An 18,336-nucleotide genomic window follows, 5' to 3' on the forward strand; every position below is an offset into this window, starting at 1 on the left:
TGATAAAAATTATAGCTTTTCACAAGAGAATTGATCTGTCAATCATTCACACTAACACACACGCATACACGCAGCGCTCTGGGTTCACCAGCATCACGACATCAAATGAGTAAAGGTTTTGTGGAAGAATCCCTCCAGTGAAGTGCCAGACTTGTAAATATGAAGGAGCACTGAAGCTGATCTTGAGGTCATCAGATCCATTTTCCTTAATATTTTAGTGTGAAAATCTGAGGTAGTTTGCATTGAAGGGTAAACTGCAGAGAAAAAGATGTGTATCAAATGTAGTTGTGTAAGTGTTGACATGGTTTAGGTTACAACAATGCAAGGGGGTTTAGACAAGCCATCCCTGAAGGCACAGGAGGAGGGAGGCAGGGGCAGACAGAGGAGAGGGCTTCCATTATCTGTAATCTAGGTTCTGGGCTTTGGGTTCTCACATACAAACACAGGCTGTTTACTCAGTGGACATTTCATTGGTCGAGCACACTATGCTCCCCTGTAGCGTAACGCACCCACCCACACACAACAGCAGCCATGAGGTACAATCAGTGGCTCGCACATGTGTATGTAAACAAACCATTGGTTGTTTGACAGACGCACACATGGACATACAAAACGGTCACACATTTGATCCCGAATATCAACCCAGCAAAAACGAACAAACACACTATAAAATGTCTACATGAATCCATTTTCGACAAGTTGTATCTACTGCCTTGAATGTACGTATATTTTCAAACTCATTCTGCAAGTCAAAGCACCACTGTTGCATTACCAGATATCATTAGCATAGTAGGGAGCTCTAATGTCGGTGAATGGGAGCTAGGAAGTGAAAGCAGTGCTGGTCTCTTTACTAATGTAGTTTTGTGCCTGTGTGTGCATTTGTGTTAATATTGTGGTAGTCAGAGGGCACACGTGTCTTTGTGTGCAGGTTTAATATGATGTCTTGAAGTCAATGCTCCATCTTTGGATGGCTGCTTGTGTTCGGTTGGGGGCATTATGCAAAGGGATGCATAATGTGAGGTAAAGGGGGCATTAGTCTCAGCAAGGAGCTGGGACTCAGGTGGAAGACCTTCTGTGTGCATATGCGTGTTGAAGAAGGCATAATACAGAGTATGGACAAAAAAAGGAAAAGAATGATGAGGACAGGAGATAATGTGTGTTTAGATAAAATGAGTGAAATTCTCTGTCCGTTGATTATATTATCATAATAGCCTGCAGCCGCTCTGGGTGATGCTTTTATTAACTCACACACATATGTTAAGGATGTCTGTCATATGGATGCTTTTCAGGCCCATTTCCCCAAATTAGACAGTTAGCTTTCCTGCCAGATGATATGCCTTGAAATACTGCTGTGGTGCACGCACACACACACACACACACACACACACACACACACACACACACACTCAAGCAAACAACAAAAACGTGAAACAAGTCTCAGTCTCACCATGGCAACTGGTAAAAGAGCAACATGAAATTTATCCAGGTTGGAGTGAAAACGCAGCAGTCAGACTTCCGAGGAGGCGATCGGTGAGCAAAGAGCCTCTTCTTCACAGCTTCAGGGGTGGAGAGCTATGACATACCGCTCTCCTATTCCTCATGTGCCACACAAGCTCATATTCTGACCTTCATGGGATCATGTACAGTGCTGTGTATTTATGGTATGTGGTTATCAGAGGAAAAGGTAATGTCTTGTGCACAAAGTAGCACACTAGGACGCTGACACACACACACACACACACACACACACACACACACACACACACGAAATTATCATTTCTCATTATTACTGTGTAGTAAAACTGTAAAACTGAACTTTGTTAATGATTTTTTGCTGCAGTTGCGTGTATGCATGTGTGTGCAACTCAAACACAAACCTTCCAATCAACACATCTTCACACTCGCTTTAATACTTTCTTTAAGCAAATGAGCTAAAACATATCGCAACAATCCTTCTCATAAAGAGCATAATTGTGTCGAGTCATTGCGAAAGTCACAGCTTTGCAGCTGACAAACACTCTGACAGAATGGTTGGCGTGTGTGAGTGTGAATGAGCAGAAAGTCAGTTTTCCATTTTTCCAAATTAGAAAGCTCTGCCTCGACAGTGCCAGATGATAAGCACTGGAACACACACACACACACCAATCAACTCGAGCAGCACAGCTGTCGCATTCATCAGAAAGTATTGCCGGAGCTCAGGAAATGAATTTCTTGGAGCACTTTTGGCTTTGCTGTGAATTTGCGATGCTCATATATACAATACTCCTCAAATGAGAGTCCAAGTGCTTTGACACAATGCCTGAGCAGCGCTTTCATCCTGTGACTGAGATGCTCAGATTTGCCTTTTCCCAACCGTTTTCCTCCGCTGTCTCTTTTCAAATGGCGTAATTAGCCTCCTGTATTGCCATCTATTCCTCCTTGCTTCCATCCATTCTTTTCTGCCTCCCTTCATCCATCTTGGATGCTAATTAAGCATGTGTCTCAGTGTGGAGCCTCTGCCTGGCACCCCATGCCCACCTCCTGTTGGCAACCTCACCTCTACGCCCTGGCACGATGAGGCGGAACCCAATATCCATTCTCTCCCCCTCCTTCCCCAGAAATCTTTGTGATGAGATTTTGCTGACGCCCCCATGGGATGAGCGGGAACAGATAAGATAGGGGGTGAGAGAATTGAGCTGGCACAGAAGGGAAAACTGACAGAGACGTTGTTAAAGATGTTGCGTGTGTGTGGGTGGATGCAAAACAAAACATAGCAGGAAGTTTGGAGCCAGAGAGTCTTACTGCTGCTGTTACTAGTTGCTGTATGAACTTGAAATACTGAAATACAGAGAAACCACACCCATACATAAATGCACACAAATACAATTCTTCAAGTGTTTTCAATACAAAGAAGTAAAAATCCTCCAGTTACTACATCTCCGTTTGATGGAATCTTAAATGAATATAAGGCTTGGAGTTAGACTTAGACTTTTCTGGAATTTTGCCTTTGACAGGTAATAGCAAGTCTAGCAAAAGATTGGAAAGAATAGTACAGAGAGACATGCATGGCATGCAACAATGGTCCCTTGGCTAGAAAAGATATCATTGTTGTTGAAGTTAGGTAAGACTACCCTGGTCTTCAAATGATTCAAAAACTAAATCTAGGATACATTCTGTGTGTACGTATGTATATAGATAACTGACAATTTTACCGTATGGAAGATGATATGCTGCCAACATGTATTCATATTTTCTCCACTATATAAATGATCTAAATGAAACCAAAACTGTTTAGTATTTTGGCTCACAGAGGCACTATCTCCAGAATGCTCGTGGTGGCACTTAACTAACTGGAGATGGCCAGATAAAGGGTAATTGCTGTGAAGAAGAAATACAGACAAAAGGGTGAAGTGAAAACAAGCAGAGATGCACCAGGGTGTTGTAAAGTAAAAGTCTGCTGACTCTACATGCTTGGACCCACGTGGATTTTACACTTGCAAGACTGTGATCTAATACTGCAATTTGCAACAAACATGTACCAGAACGGCAACACAACTTAAACGTTTCAATTTGCTTGCCATTATCCTAATTTGACTGAGAAGATGACAAAGAACACGTGTGAACCACAGCCGCAACCTAAAGAGGTATTTGTGTAAGATTCCAACACCGGAACCAATATGGGAAACGCCCATTAGTAAAAGTAAAAGCATTACTTGGTAATCACAGTTCATTTGTAGAGAGACCATGAATACAAGCTGGTAGAATCAGGTATCAAGGGAAATCATGCAATTTGTCCATTATGTTTTAAAAAGCCTGTCTATCCCATAGTTCTCGCAGTTCCCACAGGGTGACTGTGGCGCAGGACGGTAGAGCGGTTGTCGGTTCAATCCCCGGCTCCTCCGGTCACATGTCAAAGTGTTCTTGAGCAAGACACTGAACCCCAACTTAGTTGCTCCCGGTGAGCGTTGGCCAGCTGCATAGCAGCTCCCCCATCGGTGTGTGAGTGTGTCTGCTAATGGGTGAATGAGAAGCAGTGTAAAGCTTTGAGTGCCAATAGGTAGAAGAGGGCTATAAGTACAGACCATTTACCATTCTCTACATTTATCTAAATATATTGATGTTGAGACATGTTACTAGAAAAGAGGTTTTCCCCTTAACTAAAAAAAGCATATTTTAGTAGTTTTAGTATTTTATGACACTGATATGCAGTTAATTATTTGTTCATAATCTGACAACAACTGATCAATCCAAAACATGCATAGTTAGCAATCTCTTTTCAGTGATTTTACATTGTACAGCTTTGATGTTTTATTGAAATGGCATGTTGATGTACCATACCAACTAACAGCCAACTAAAACTCAAAAAGGTCAAAGCACCTCTTTCATGCTAGTAATGTCAAGTCTGTTGAAACACACGATTATGCCGTATTAGGGGGCTGTGTGCGCAAGTGTGTGTGGATATATTTCAAACAGGAGGCTCACTTGCCCTCCAGTGTACACTAAACACTCCCACACCTGGACCCTGCTCACTCTGAGCTCGTTAGCAGCAGATGGTGTACACACACAAACACGGGGACCAAAGGTTACACACACTCAGACTGGAATGCAGCGTATTTTGGTAATGGGCCAATCTGCTGGTAATTGTCTTCATTGTTAGTGTTTGTTTAGGCCTCAACTCTTGACCTTAGAATGGGTTTTTACATTTACATACAGTTCGGTTGGGTAACAGGTAGTGGGGTAAAAAAAAAAAACGTCTGCTTACCTCCATCATTTCCTACGGCTCCACTACTAGAGACTACTTTATCTCTCTGGATACATTTGGTCCGGATTAAACTTTCAAACTGTTTAGGTAAATTCTAAAGCATCCCTGAGGATATGTTTACATGAACATTTTATGTCATTGGCTCCAAGTGGACAAACATACAAAGAGGAAAAATGTGTTGTGCAGTCCAAGTAGGTATTTGATTTATTTTAGTAGCTATTAGCCACAAACATTTTGCAACTGGACAATTTATATCACCACTTAGGATAATATCGAATAGGGTGGTCCCTTTTTTTTTAATTTAGGTGTTTACATAAAGCATGTGTATGTTTATGTTGTTTTGATGCCTAATAGGATATTAGCTTTCATGTTAAATAAAGTACTACCTAGAAAAACTTGTTTTGTTATTGAGTTTAATGGATTTTAATTTTATTTCATTTGTGACTTCAGCTATTTCACTAGACCTGCACATGTGTGTATTTATCTACTAATTTGTAAGCAACAGGCATCCTTAACTGGTTCTATGTGTGTTATCACTTTGTGTGTGTGTGTGTGTGTGTGTGTGTGTGTGTGTGTGTGGCCCTGGCAGTGGCCATGGGGTGTTTATTTATTGGAACTGTGTCCCTGTTCCTTTCCTCCTCCGTAGGTTTGTTTGCCTTCCCACTGTTCACTGAAATAACATCCAAATACCCCTGCGAGTGCGTGTGTACATGTGTGTGTCATTCTTCCTTGTCCAGGTTATGATGCCCTGAAAGGTGGGTCACAGGACGTGTGAGTAAGAAATAGACATAGTTTGTTTAGTGTCTTTTTACCAAGCTGTACACTCGTCATACAGACTGTGTGTTTGTGCATGAGGCTGAGACGCACACGTCGCTTAAAAAAATAAAATAAATAAAAACACACCTTCCAGCCGCTTCCTCTCCAGTTCCGTAAAGTCATGTATTCATGTTGTGATATGCAGGTCATTCCAGTCACAGATTTGTGGATGTGGGAGTCGACACCACCACCAGTGAGAGAGGCTTTGATGCGTGAATCCGGCTCCTTGTGCTCTCTGTCAGCCTGCTGAAAAATGTCGTGAGGTTGATCTGTTTGACCTTCAGATCCTTTGATGTGATTTGTGCTAACTCCTCCGCAGTGTGAGCCACAAAGGTTTTAAAAGGTCTGTTCACCCAAACTTCATCTGCAGTGGATTGAAGAAGTATCCAGATTTTTTTTACATGGGGGTTCACTCTTGTTGCTGATTAAATTCTTACTTCCATGAGTGCATCTCCTCACGATTTGCTTTTGTGCTACTTAGACCTTTTGAAATACTTTGTCTTGCAGAGAACTAAAAAAGTTTCGGAGACTTTTCTTTCTCTCAAGACAACACAAGACTTCTCTAATAAATTAACTCACATACCTAAGGTCTGCAAAAATGTAAATTATATTTTTGACCTCTGCTTTAAAGTTTTTTAAAAAGGGAAGAAAGTGCTGTAATCTAAGTAAAAAACAGATTCTGATTATTTTTAAGGAAGAAATTTAGTTACTTAAAGAAAGGCAAAGGTGGTAAAGAGTGACCTCAGCAGAGAGAAACACATGCAGCCGATCCTACTGAACTTCCTCATTTTAAATCCAAACACAGAGTGGTGACGTGCTTTGAAGTGAGAACGGGCGCAAGTGAGGAGGAGAATGGGAGATTCTATCAACGTGTAGACAGATCACACTCTGCAGTTTGCCCGCAGGCCAGAGACAAGCTGTGGGGATAAAGACAGACACCAAATAAGTCCCTGGAGGCCTTTGTCGGCCCAGATGGGGAGGAGGGAGAGGAGGCAGGTAAAAGAAAAGAATTAAAAAGCCTTCACCCGACTGTTGTGCAGCATTGGAATGAAGTGACTTAAAACAAAAGAGAGGGGAGAGAGGGATAGGAGTGTGTTGAGCCTCGGGGATGAGCTGGAGAGACAAGGACAGGGAGGAGGAGTCCGTGGATGGAATCGCTCATTGTGACTTTGCAAAGATAAACTAGGGAGAAAGGTGCCATATATGTACGTGAAAACTCCTGGTAGAAACACTGTTGGAATGAGATGTTCACTCGTGTCTTTGTATCCCAAGAGTATGAGCAAGAGTTCAGCCTGTGTCTGAATGTGCGTGTTTTAGCTATGGTGAAAGGGGGAGTGCTACTGTATGTGCCAACCAAAGGCTGAGATGAAAGCCAATGGCAAAGAGCAGATGATGCAAAACTACACTGGTGGTCAAAATGTAGGAAATTAAATGGTAAACTTAAAAATATATTAGTTTACATATTCTGTCTCTATACTTTTTAGTGGTACAGTATTAGAACAAGGTTGGAAGCGGCATTATCATAGGCTCTACTGAAAGCAAACAGTGATCTTTAATTATGTATTTTACAGTGTACAAGTTGATGCAAAATATCAAGGCTTTGGTCAAGGTCACTTAAGTCCAAATCAAAATTTATGTCTGAATCAATATTGAGTCCGAGCACTAAAAAGAACAATTCAAGCTAGAGTTAAAAAAAAAAATTGGTGGTTGAAAACAAGATAAACCCATGACAAAAACCCACGAGACACAGATATGATAATCATGAGACGAGCTGAAAACAGGTCTTAGCAGCTTAGATCCACCTAAAATTAACTAGTAGAAGACTGTGATGCATTTTTTATTTACGTACAAGGCCTTGTAAGTTACCACAATTACAGTTTCTTTTAATGAACCAATTTAAACATGTGGGAAAAAAAACCCACACAGAAAATTCTCAGTCCATCCTTGCTACTGATTTCTTGGTCCATTCATGTGATGACAAAGTTTAAACTACTCAAGATTTGTAAATATAAATCCTGCGTGCCATCTGCCTTCTTACAGTTCCCCAGTGTTGCCGAAAAAATGGCAGCTGCTTGGAAGTGCACGAATGTACAGACAAATGCTCCTGTGCTCCAACACTGGGTTGAGAAGTTTCTATACATCTTTCTTCATTGGCAGCAGTGAGTCACCTTTTGAATCCACTGTCTGATTTCGAGCTGACAAAAGTTCCAGTTTATTACCAGAGTAAAAACCTCATCTGTGCTAATGCTGCACAAGCACATTGTTTCCATACTGCTGTCCTTTTGGGCCACACTACTTTACGGCATTGTTAGCAATTACTTCAGATGCATGCTGAATGGTAATGAATGCTTCTGTGATATAACTTGTTTAAACAACAAATCAATTAGTTTTACAATATTCACAAAGCCTCCCTTCCACATAATGCCATATTCATTAGCGTATAGGGTATACAGCAAGAAAAAAGGAAACTTGCATTGCTAAACTTGCAAATATTTTAACATAACGTTAGTCTGAGCTTTGGACTGAATGGCTTGTAATGACGGACAGTGTGATTTTCTTTTTATCCTAAACCTCACATTAACAAAGATGTCTCCTGTAACCTCTACCTCCTGCCTTATTTATCCTCCTATGTGATTTTCCTCCTGCTCAGCCTCACAGTAGCTTGTTCAGGGTTATTCTGGGGTGTGCAGGATGATCCAAACACTAAGTTGTGGTGGGATCTGTGTAATTATACAGGCCAGAATAGAATCCAGCCTAGTCCAGAGATTGGAACAGACAGCCTTTAATCAGCACTGGCCTTGACTGCTGCACAGAGTTAGCTGGACACGGGACAGAAGTCTGTGTTTTATGGGTTTGAGTGATCTCAAGTGGATCTATAAGGAAATCAGCAACAGGAGTAGTTTATTTCTTGTAATTCCTGAATTATGGGATCAAAACATTATGTGTGTGTGTGTGTGCTGCTAACATTGTTTTGGCTGAAGCCTCCTGCAGAGAAATGAACTCTGCAAACAGTTTTAATTTGGCCAAAGCTGAGGTTTGCAGCCCTTTGATAGTGACAGAGTGTGTGCCTGTGTGTACATGGTGTCTTTCTGTGGTTCATTGTGGATTGCTTCTTTACGGTATATGTGATTGTGGTATGTTACCTTTTAAAAGTCTGTAATAAAATGCTTCTGAGTTCGGATTCATATACATTGGCATGTTGGTTTGTGTGTGGTTTGTGTTCATGTTTCTACATACATGTGTATTTTTAGTGGGTTCATGGATGAGTCCGTGTGTATGTGTGTGTAAACTCATGACTATATTTCTAGACTTGAGAGCAAGTTTGAGAAGAGTTAAAAAAACAAAACAAAACAGAAAGCAGTACTTAATCCAACCTGCTTGGTAAGTACTTCAAAAATGGCTTATCTCATTGGGATAGTGAGTATGAGTGAGTGTGTGTGTGTATGCAAGAAGAAGAAAGTAAAACATAGTGAGAGAGACAGTGAATGATGAGTGTTTGGTAGCCACTCATCTTTCTCTGGTGCCTCATTAAAATGGTGCAGGTGCATCAGCAAAACCTCAAATCTACATATACGCACACAGGGCATATGCTAACCTGATTAACACTAACATTAGACTAACATTAGTGTAGCCTCCTTTAGAGAAACACCCCCGGACCAGCTGCTCTCTCCTTCTCTTACCTTCCTCCATATGCACAAACTAGCATCTCAGCCTCCCACACTTGTACTTCTCCAATTGATCTTCATTAAATTTGCAATAATTAATGGAAACTGAAACCCGGAGCCTAATGTGCTACAAAAATAATTTTATTACTGAAAGAAATGAAAATTATGGAAATATATCAGAAATGCAGCTTTAGTCTCCAAGTCTCTGAGTGAGTGGGTGAATATGTCTGACTAACAACTGAGCCAGCTAAAGTTACAAGCTAATGACAGAGATTTTAGCAGTGGTAGAGAGGAGTAAGGATCACTCCATTTAGCATTCTAAGTAGAGTTAATTTTACTAAGAAAAGTCCTTTTCTTTCGCTCCCTTAAGTCAAAACTTTGTTTCAAGCTCAAGGGCACTACAACAGGGTGGATGCTTGCTTCCGACTCTTTAACTACTGAGACCACCTGAAACCATCACTTCTTTTCTTCCTCCCCCGCTCCATTCCTTCAGTCGCTTATGTCAATACCTCCATGTGTCTGTCAGTTCCTCATCCCATCTGTCTCCTCCTTGTGCCAATCCAGCTCCCCCTGTTAGAAGTGCTATCTCTCATCCTTTCCATCTTCCCCCTAAGATGCCTCTTTAAGTCTTATTTGCTTCGACTCTGCTCTGTTGCTTTGTCATGTTCTCACTTTTTTGTCCTTTTTCTCATAATAAACACACAGGTTCTGTCTCTGGCTCTCGCTTTCTGTTAGTTTGACCGAGTGCCTTGGCTTACTCCCCTTTCCCGTTACCCATTCTCCTCGTATCCCCTCTCTCCTTCACTCCTCTCTCCCATTTGTCTCCCCCTGGTCCCCCTCTTGTCTTTATAAGCAGCTTTCTGCTGGGCTACACCACTTCTGTGGCAGCTTCCCCAACAGTAGGCACACAGCAGGACTAGCCTGCCAGCAGATACATTACACCTGTGCTCTGTGTGAGTGTGTATTCTGTAAGTGAAACTGAGTGAATTGTGCACAGCGGAAAGTGTCTGGTAAGAGTAGGAACTTGTCAGGTGAAAGCAGTGATCACCATTCACTGGGGCAAAGGGGAAGCCAGCAAATCTCACCAGTAAACAAAACTAAACACTAATATCATACCACAGAGTGCCTACGGACACATTTTGTAGTGTGTTACCAGCACATATAGATATCTGCTGTTAATAATAACTTTCTGATTTTGGTTGAAACATAGAATATTTTTCCGTTTAGCTTAGGGAAAGGTTTTAGTTCAGAGCAAGTTCACAGTTGAATATGTATGCATTCATTAGGACAGTGGGCGCAAAAATCATTGGGGGCTTTTGCCTGTGGGCACGAGGCACCCCGCACAGCTTACCACTGCCTGCATATATGCGTGCGGGAAAGTGAGTGTGTGTAGGCCATCGATCACAGTGACAGGCTGGTGCGTGTTTACTTAATGATGTGGGGGTTTATTTATGAAGTGATGGCCGACGTGTGGGAGGGAGAGGAAAAAAGTAAGAGAGGGAGAAAGACTGAGACAGCCCGAGGATGTGACATTAAAATATCATCAAGGTGATGGATGTCCGAACACACAACATTAGAGGCAAGTACAAAAAACAGCTGCGCAACGGATGACAAGTCATATCTGGACTTGTGTGAGTGTATGTGTGTTTCGTAATGACTGAGTGTGTAGTTGTGTGTGTGGTTTTCTGTGAGTTCTGTGTTCATTAAGGTGTCACATGGGCTGCCACTGTTGTTTATGATTCAAAGGGTAATGAGTTGAAGATAAGAGGCATGAGTCAGTGTGTGTGTGTGTGTGTGTGTGTGTGTGTGTGTGTGTGTGTGTTTCTCCTACACTGTGGACTCGTGTGTCTTTGTTACACTGGGTAACAACCTTATTGGGGTTCTTTGGCTTCGCTTATTTTGGCTGACCATGTTATTATTATACATACAGCATATTTACATAGACATGCATTCAGGACCAAAGAAAACAAAGACATACTGTAAAGTGTCAGAGAGTCAAGGTTAATATGAGATCCTGGTCAGTGCACTGCAGAAAACTGGAAAGTGCAGCAATAACCACTAGGGGGCAAAAAGGTCAACATGGAATGAGTGAAAGACTTAAATAGTAGGTTCATTTCCTTAATTTCTTTATCAAAAACTCTATCAAAAGACAAAACAGAAAAATGACTGACATACAATTGGTGAAATCAGGCAAGAATCCCTCAGGTGCAGAGGTCTTTTGCAAACAGATCTGTGTTGAATCAAAGTGCACAAAGTGCACACAGCCATTAAACAAAATAAAAAATGAAATTAAAAAAGAGACCCAACCCAGAAGGGACCAGTGCAACAACACCCAGTGTAAGATAATATCTCATCCATAATGCGATCAACCTGAACAGAAGCTAAGTGAGGAGGAACACAAACACTGGCAACAGCATGATGCTGGCAATTAACAAGCAGCTGTTTCTCACAAAGAGAAATTATACATGGCATTTTTCCCGCACTTCATAGTTTATACTGTGGTGTCAAAAAGGACATTGTTGTACTGCAATGATATGATCAGTGGATATGCTTGGATCCACTTGGGTATTACACATATTGACATAAATCGGAGAAAATAACCCCTGATCATTTCTGCATCTTATCTAGCTTGGAATGTTGGTCAATCATCAATAGATTATTATTAGATCAATATACAACTTTTATCCGGCATTACAATTACTGAAATTAAATGTAAAACTACAAACCCATATCCAAAAACATTGGAACAATGTAAAAATTTAAATAAAAGTATATCATTTAAAACCCATTTTTAACTGTAAAGAGTACAAAGGATGGGGAGAGGTTCGACGCTTTGTGGGCAAATAATTAAACAACCTAAAAATGTAAGACAAAACCAAATTGTAAATAAATAATTAACATTTACACAATGTCCTGACTGGAAATGTAGTTTGTATGTTGGAATTAGTTGAATAATTAAAATCTACACATTATCAAATCCAAGATTATAAATCATACTACGAACACATTTGGAAATAGAAAAAACTATTATAACCTTGCAAAAAAGTCCATAAAAAGAAACTGCTCATGCATGTATTTCTGTGCCTTAATTGGCCATCAAGACATTACAGAGGGCCTATCATTAGCATATAGAGAAAAAAGACAGAGAGAGTCTCCCTTTCTCTGTGTGATTGTCATAATTACAACTATGACCTATCCACAGACAGGGAACATGGTGGAAGGGTCAAATTAGAGACAGATAGGGAGACAGAGACACAGGGGCTGAGGGGTTAAATGAAAGAAATGAAGAAGGGACATCAAGTCCTTTTTGAAGACCACATTTAAATGCAACAATCTAAAAGGCAGTGACACACACCCACTTAAATGTGGCTCACCACACACACCCACACAGAGAACCCCACCTTTAGATCATGTAGATAGATGGCCACTGAGAGAATAAACAGACATGAATAGATATTGTAACCACAGTCTTTTTATCCTTGCTTTTGTTTATGCCAACTTAGGTTAGTGTGTTACCCAGAATCCTCTCACTCAGGAGAGTAAATGGAGACACACATACACACATCCTCTTTCAAACAGAAATAAACCACTCACAGGCAGAGAATGGTGCTCCTGGCATTGTGTGGAGAGCTTGGAAAACCTTTTTAACCATTCAAGGCTACAGACACGGCTGAGCATAAAAGAGCAGCATGGCACGGTGGTGAAGGCAGCAGCTAAAAAGCTGATCACACAAGGCCAAAGTCGGAGTGAGCACTGCACTCAAGTGGTCTGCATTTACGCTTCACATGGAGAGAGAAAATAGGTAAATGTGTGTAAGTAAGTAAGTATCCAGTGAATTAAAAAGGTGGAGGGGAACAAACCATCACATAAACAATCATTTCGTCTGATACTAAATAAGAAGGAGAATTTATATCTGTCCGCTTAAAGCATTAGGTGGACACATTTTTATCTATCTTCTATTTTATTGAAAAGCTAAAACTAAAAAAGTGATTCTTGAAATTATGATTTAGACTGTGGAGCTTTACTTCAGCTGTGCTTTAAGTGTATGTGAACTAAAATTGTGTCGTTTGTGTGTTTCTGCCCATATCATCTGATGTGGTACAAGAATGTGGGTAATACACAAACCTCAGCTGTCATAAACAAAAGAGAGGATAAAAGCTCAGATTGTGGACAGAAAATCTATTCACGTCTCTACTTACTCTTTTGGTGGTCACGTCTCTACAGGGTGTGTGTGTACATGTGGCTGCAGCCTCGCTCTGTCGTCAGCAAGTCTTTTCTGTGCTTTTTAACATCATTTGCTATTTACAGTACATTACGTTGCAGATTTACCAAAGACAGTGTCTTTTAACAGTGTCATCTCACCAACAGGTGGGTGGAGCTGTGAGTTCTTATGAACGTGATACACTCCTCTAGACTAACTTCATTCTTGACCATACATTTAAAAATTATGTTTTACAAATAGAAAGAAATTATTTGACGTTATTTTTTAATCAAGGGTGCAGCTTGTCAGGTCTACCTATATTTGATTAGTAGAGCTGGCTATCAAACTCCTCCAAAAGCTTCTGCTTACTTTGTTAGAGAGAAAAGGAAATATATGTATTTTAATAGAACTAAGCATTATTTGAAGATAAGACATTAGGAACTTAGCTTTTTAGTAAACCTGTATAATTATGTACTGTACCAATTCTCCAAGTCGCTTAGTGGAACTAAATGCAGAGTTTTTGAATGTCTTTCTTAAAACAATAATTACAGTAGGTTGCCATATGATCTTCGAAACAGTATTTGCTTGTTTTAATCATTCCTCTTGTTCATAATGGCCATTAAGAGATCGCTTATAAACGCTCCTCAATGAAATGCTGGAAAACAAAACCCACAGTCCTCCCTCTGTGCAAAAATACCTCCCACAGTTTAACTGAAGTTATAATTAGACATAAGCTGTCTAGGTTAGTCAGAGACCTTGCCTTTTTTGTATTTACCTAGAAGTCTTTCCTTGCTAAAGTGCTGTGGAGGGTCAGTAGCATGAAGGGTGAAATTTGTACTAAAACCATTTGAACTATGAAAGATATGAACCTGATATGTCTAACACAGACAACTGAAGTCACTCATTACTATCATATAAACATACTTTTGCACAAAACAACGCCCCCGATTACTTATGTTGAAAAGATGAAATCATTACATTGATTTAAATATTGCAACCAGCAAATCCTTTGCAATGTTCATATGGACACCTATTTGAAAATAGACTTAAAAATTTGTAAACCTATCCTTGAAGTAGTTACCATGTTATTACTGCTGCAACCACACCACATTCTACATAGATTCTGAAAATGTTATGGAAAACATGCTTTTTTATTACAATGTGCTGTATACTGACACAATAATCATTAGAGATGCAGAAAATTCTATAGTTGCACTTTAACTATATGTTGTTTATATTATATCATATTTTTAATATCATATTATACCATATTGTCCACAGGTGATTGTCTTCCTCATGAACTGCCTCCAGCTTCCTTTTGGTAGCACTCCTCCTGATGCTTGAAGTTAAAGTAGATTTGGTGCACAATTTTGATCAAATCAACTAACATTCTGTGTATTAAACTTCTCTTGGAGCAACTGCTACATACTTTTCTCTTCACCTTTAGATTCAGATGTTTCACTTTAAATATTATTTCTCAGTCATTTGTCAACCACCAAATTCTGCTTCAACAGAACATTCTGTTATCACCATGTTTTGGTTGCAGCATAACTTCCTGGATGTTTCACTGTTCGCATTTTCACTATGTATGTGTGCGGGTATGTGATTGTGAGTGGGGTGTTTCATTATCAGGTCCTCAGGGTAGGAACCCACTGCTGGTTTTTACCGTGGACACTGCTGTCTTTTCTTGAGAGAAAAATAAAAATCGGATCAGAGGTCGTGCCTCACACTTGCTGCGCTTTAATTACGTCAGAGTCTTAGTACCGACTGACTCACGTCGAACTGAGACACAAACACATGCTGCACAGTGATGTGTAATGAGTGAAGAAGCCCTTTGGGTCTCAAGAAAAGAAACTGTGGCGTGTGTCTGCCTAATGAAGACTGGTTTGCAGGACTTCATTGCTCAATAAACAGAGACTACAATAAGTGAGGTAGCGAGTGCAGCAGGAGGTAGGTTATGCCAGGTGATGGGTATTGGCGATGCTGTCACTAAATCCATCTCATATTTCCCAGATGCCTCTGCTTCTCTCTTTGCTCAGTTGTGTCATTTAATGAAAAATAAATCTAGCGGTAAGGAAGTGTGTCTCTGCAAAATCGCTGCGGGCAGATTCAGTGATTCTGATTTGGATCAAAGTGATATTTTCTGCATCCTTGGGTGCGATGTCAAAAATAAAAAAAAAAAAAAAAAATTTGTTTTAAAATGCCTGATAAATGGCTATTGATTTCCACGCTCTGTTCTACAGTGTACGGAGGTAAATGAAATGTTTCCGCAGGCTGGATCAATACAGGTTTGAGGACATTTAGCCGTGCAGCTTTGTTAGGAGAGGCAACTGCTGCTCTTCCCAAAATAAGTAGTGTGGTAGAGGTGGAGAATGTCAGAGAGGGAGAGGAGAAGAAGGTATAGCGTTTACAGAGAGGGTGGATGGAAATGTCACTGGTTTAATAGATCTCTCCATACACTAAATGAGGAGGAGAGCGGGCGCCACTTTGGTGGCAAACAGCATCTCAAAATGTTAACAAGAAAGCCGAAAATAGCCTGAGAAAATCACTTGGGAAAACAAGCTGGGCACAAGGGAACACTGGAGTGCTCTGGAGACAAGTACACACAATCTCTCCCTTTCAATCTTTTAAACTGGTGTCCAGCATGGTTCTATGTATTGCTGAAGAACATTTTATTTCATCATTTTTTTATTGTTGCTCAGGATAAGAAACAAACACTCCACGTCACACTCGCACAGACATGCACACCTACCCGCTGTGGGTTGTTCTCTAGGACTCGCCGTCGTGCAGCATCTAGCTCCTCGTAGACTGGAGCAACTCGGGCATGGGGGTACTCCCTGCGCACTGCACGCTGATCACTGCAGGGAGACAAAATATATCCCTGAAAAGTGTAGCAAACATTTAGGTACATACAGTACTAACATGGTTGTTATGGTGGTCTTTCGTGTACATTTCCAAAATGAATTCAATTATGTAGACGAGACTTGTTCATTTTAAGGCATTAAGGAGTAATTTACACCACAGCTAAGAATAGAAACAGTGCAGAAAAAGCCAGGTGATACACAATGTGTTCAGCTTCATCCTCTGTTAAATGTACAGCTATTCTTTGGCTTCAAGGTGACAGTCCTTGACAGTTCAGGAAGACTGACAAGCAGACAGATAATATCCACAAAGCACTGCCTCTGAGAAGACATCACCACCTGAACTGAACTTTATACAGCTGACAGAGAAAACTAAGAATGAAAAGGGGAGCATAAGTAGTATAGAAACATTTGATGTATGTGCCTTTTCACTTTAAGGTTACATAGAGCAAGTGGGGTGCTAGCCTGGATTAAATTCAGACTGAGAGATTGACAAACCAACACTCAGATAATCTTGCTGAACATGACCTCTGCAAAGTGACCAGAAGGTGAAAATGAAGAATACATCAGCAAAAAAAGTAAGGACAAATAGTGCCAGCAACTGCCTCGAATGAGATAAGAACTCAGGACAGAATAGGGACAAAACTTAAAGAGAAACATCATCATGCTCACTGGACCTTAGTGCGAGATAAGATGCACATAACTGAGAGTACAAACCTAGGCACACATAAACAAGGGTTATAGCTGCACACATGCACACACGCACACACACACACAAAGCAGCAGACACAAATTGTGCGCCTGAATGAGCACAATCCTTCAGGATGTGCTACCAAAGTACGACATAGCGCTGTCGTTTATCTGTGTTTACTGCCTGCATTGGATACAAGTATCTAATATTGACATTGATATGTTGTTCGTTTCGTATTTCCTCCTCAGGAGATACATGTGGTCTAACATATTCAAAAGAAAAAAAAGTAGTACTAGGAGAAAAACTTTCCACCTTCGCTGTGTATCTAATACTCAAATAATGCCAACAACTAAACACATGGAAGGCCGCTGCCTGGCACATACAGTAAATACCCACACAGCCTTCATCAAACCATCAAACAGACCCTGTACCTTACATTCTAATGATCTGACCTCCAGGCAGATATTGACAAAAATTGAACAATGAAGAAAGACAGCGCGGGCGAGAGAGGGAGCAGATACAGAGGTTCATTAGTGAAGTACATAGCTTACATGTCTAAGTCTCTCCTGTGACCCTACCTTTAATTAAAAACTCTTACTGAGACTGTGAAGACAACCTCGGGAATGTACAAAAGTGTGCAAACAGTTAATCCTTGTAATTTGGAATGTGGGACACACTGTGACAGGCACAAGTCGACTTGTGCCTGTGTATACGTACCCTGATTTAATGCAGCCCGTCTTCTATCCAACTCAGTGGGGACAGAAGGCTGAGTCATACACACGTCTGTGCCAGTATGTTAATATGCAAAGTGTCGCTATCATTTTACACAAATGTATGTGTGTGTGTGTGTGTGTGTGTGTGTGTGTGTGTGTGTGTGTGTGTGTGTGTGTGTGTGTGTATACCCCTCACTGCGGAGTCCCTGATGGCGCTCAGGGCACATTATTCAATCCCGACTTTCTGTCATGAAGAAAGAACTTTCAAAAAGTTTCTGTGTTGCCATGAAATACCAGCTTCTGTTTTATAAAGATGGATATCTGAGGTGGTATTACACCTCATACTGTGCTAATTATTGCTTCTTGAGCTCAGTTTCTTGGATGGTTTGAACACACAGCTAATCAATACTAATCTCTGTTTCCCTCCTAAGCGTTGTCCTGCAGACAACCTTGCCGTAAAGATATTCACACTTATCCCTTTGTATTGTTTATTCACCTATTACTTCATTTTTATTACTCTTACTTACCCCCCCAAAGCCTGCCAGCCTCTCTTAACACACACAAACAGACCTTCAGAGAATAGACGCACGAAGCCAAGTAGAGATTTAGTTTTTCACGCCACCCTTTTCTACCGAGCCCATTAGCCAA

The 18,336-nt window shown here is 40.7% G+C and overlaps 1 protein-coding gene across 3 annotated transcripts in view; it reads right to left on the reverse strand.

Moving 5' to 3' along the window:
* pard3ba (par-3 family cell polarity regulator beta a) overlaps nt 1-18,336 on the reverse strand; it is a 135,108-nt gene that overhangs the window by 12,933 nt on the left and 103,839 nt on the right. For all 3 annotated transcript variants that reach the window (XM_067493569.1, XM_067493570.1, XM_067493568.1), the window contains one exon: nt 16,176-16,281. In XM_067493569.1, coding sequence (XP_067349670.1) covers nt 16,176-16,281 — 106 coding nt within the window. The remainder of the gene's footprint in view (nt 1-16,175; nt 16,282-18,336) is intronic.

The sequence above is a fragment of the Channa argus genome, chromosome 23 (genome assembly GCF_033026475.1).
Source record: "Channa argus isolate prfri chromosome 23, Channa argus male v1.0, whole genome shotgun sequence".
Classification (NCBI taxonomy): Eukaryota; Metazoa; Chordata; class Actinopteri; order Anabantiformes; family Channidae; genus Channa; species Channa argus.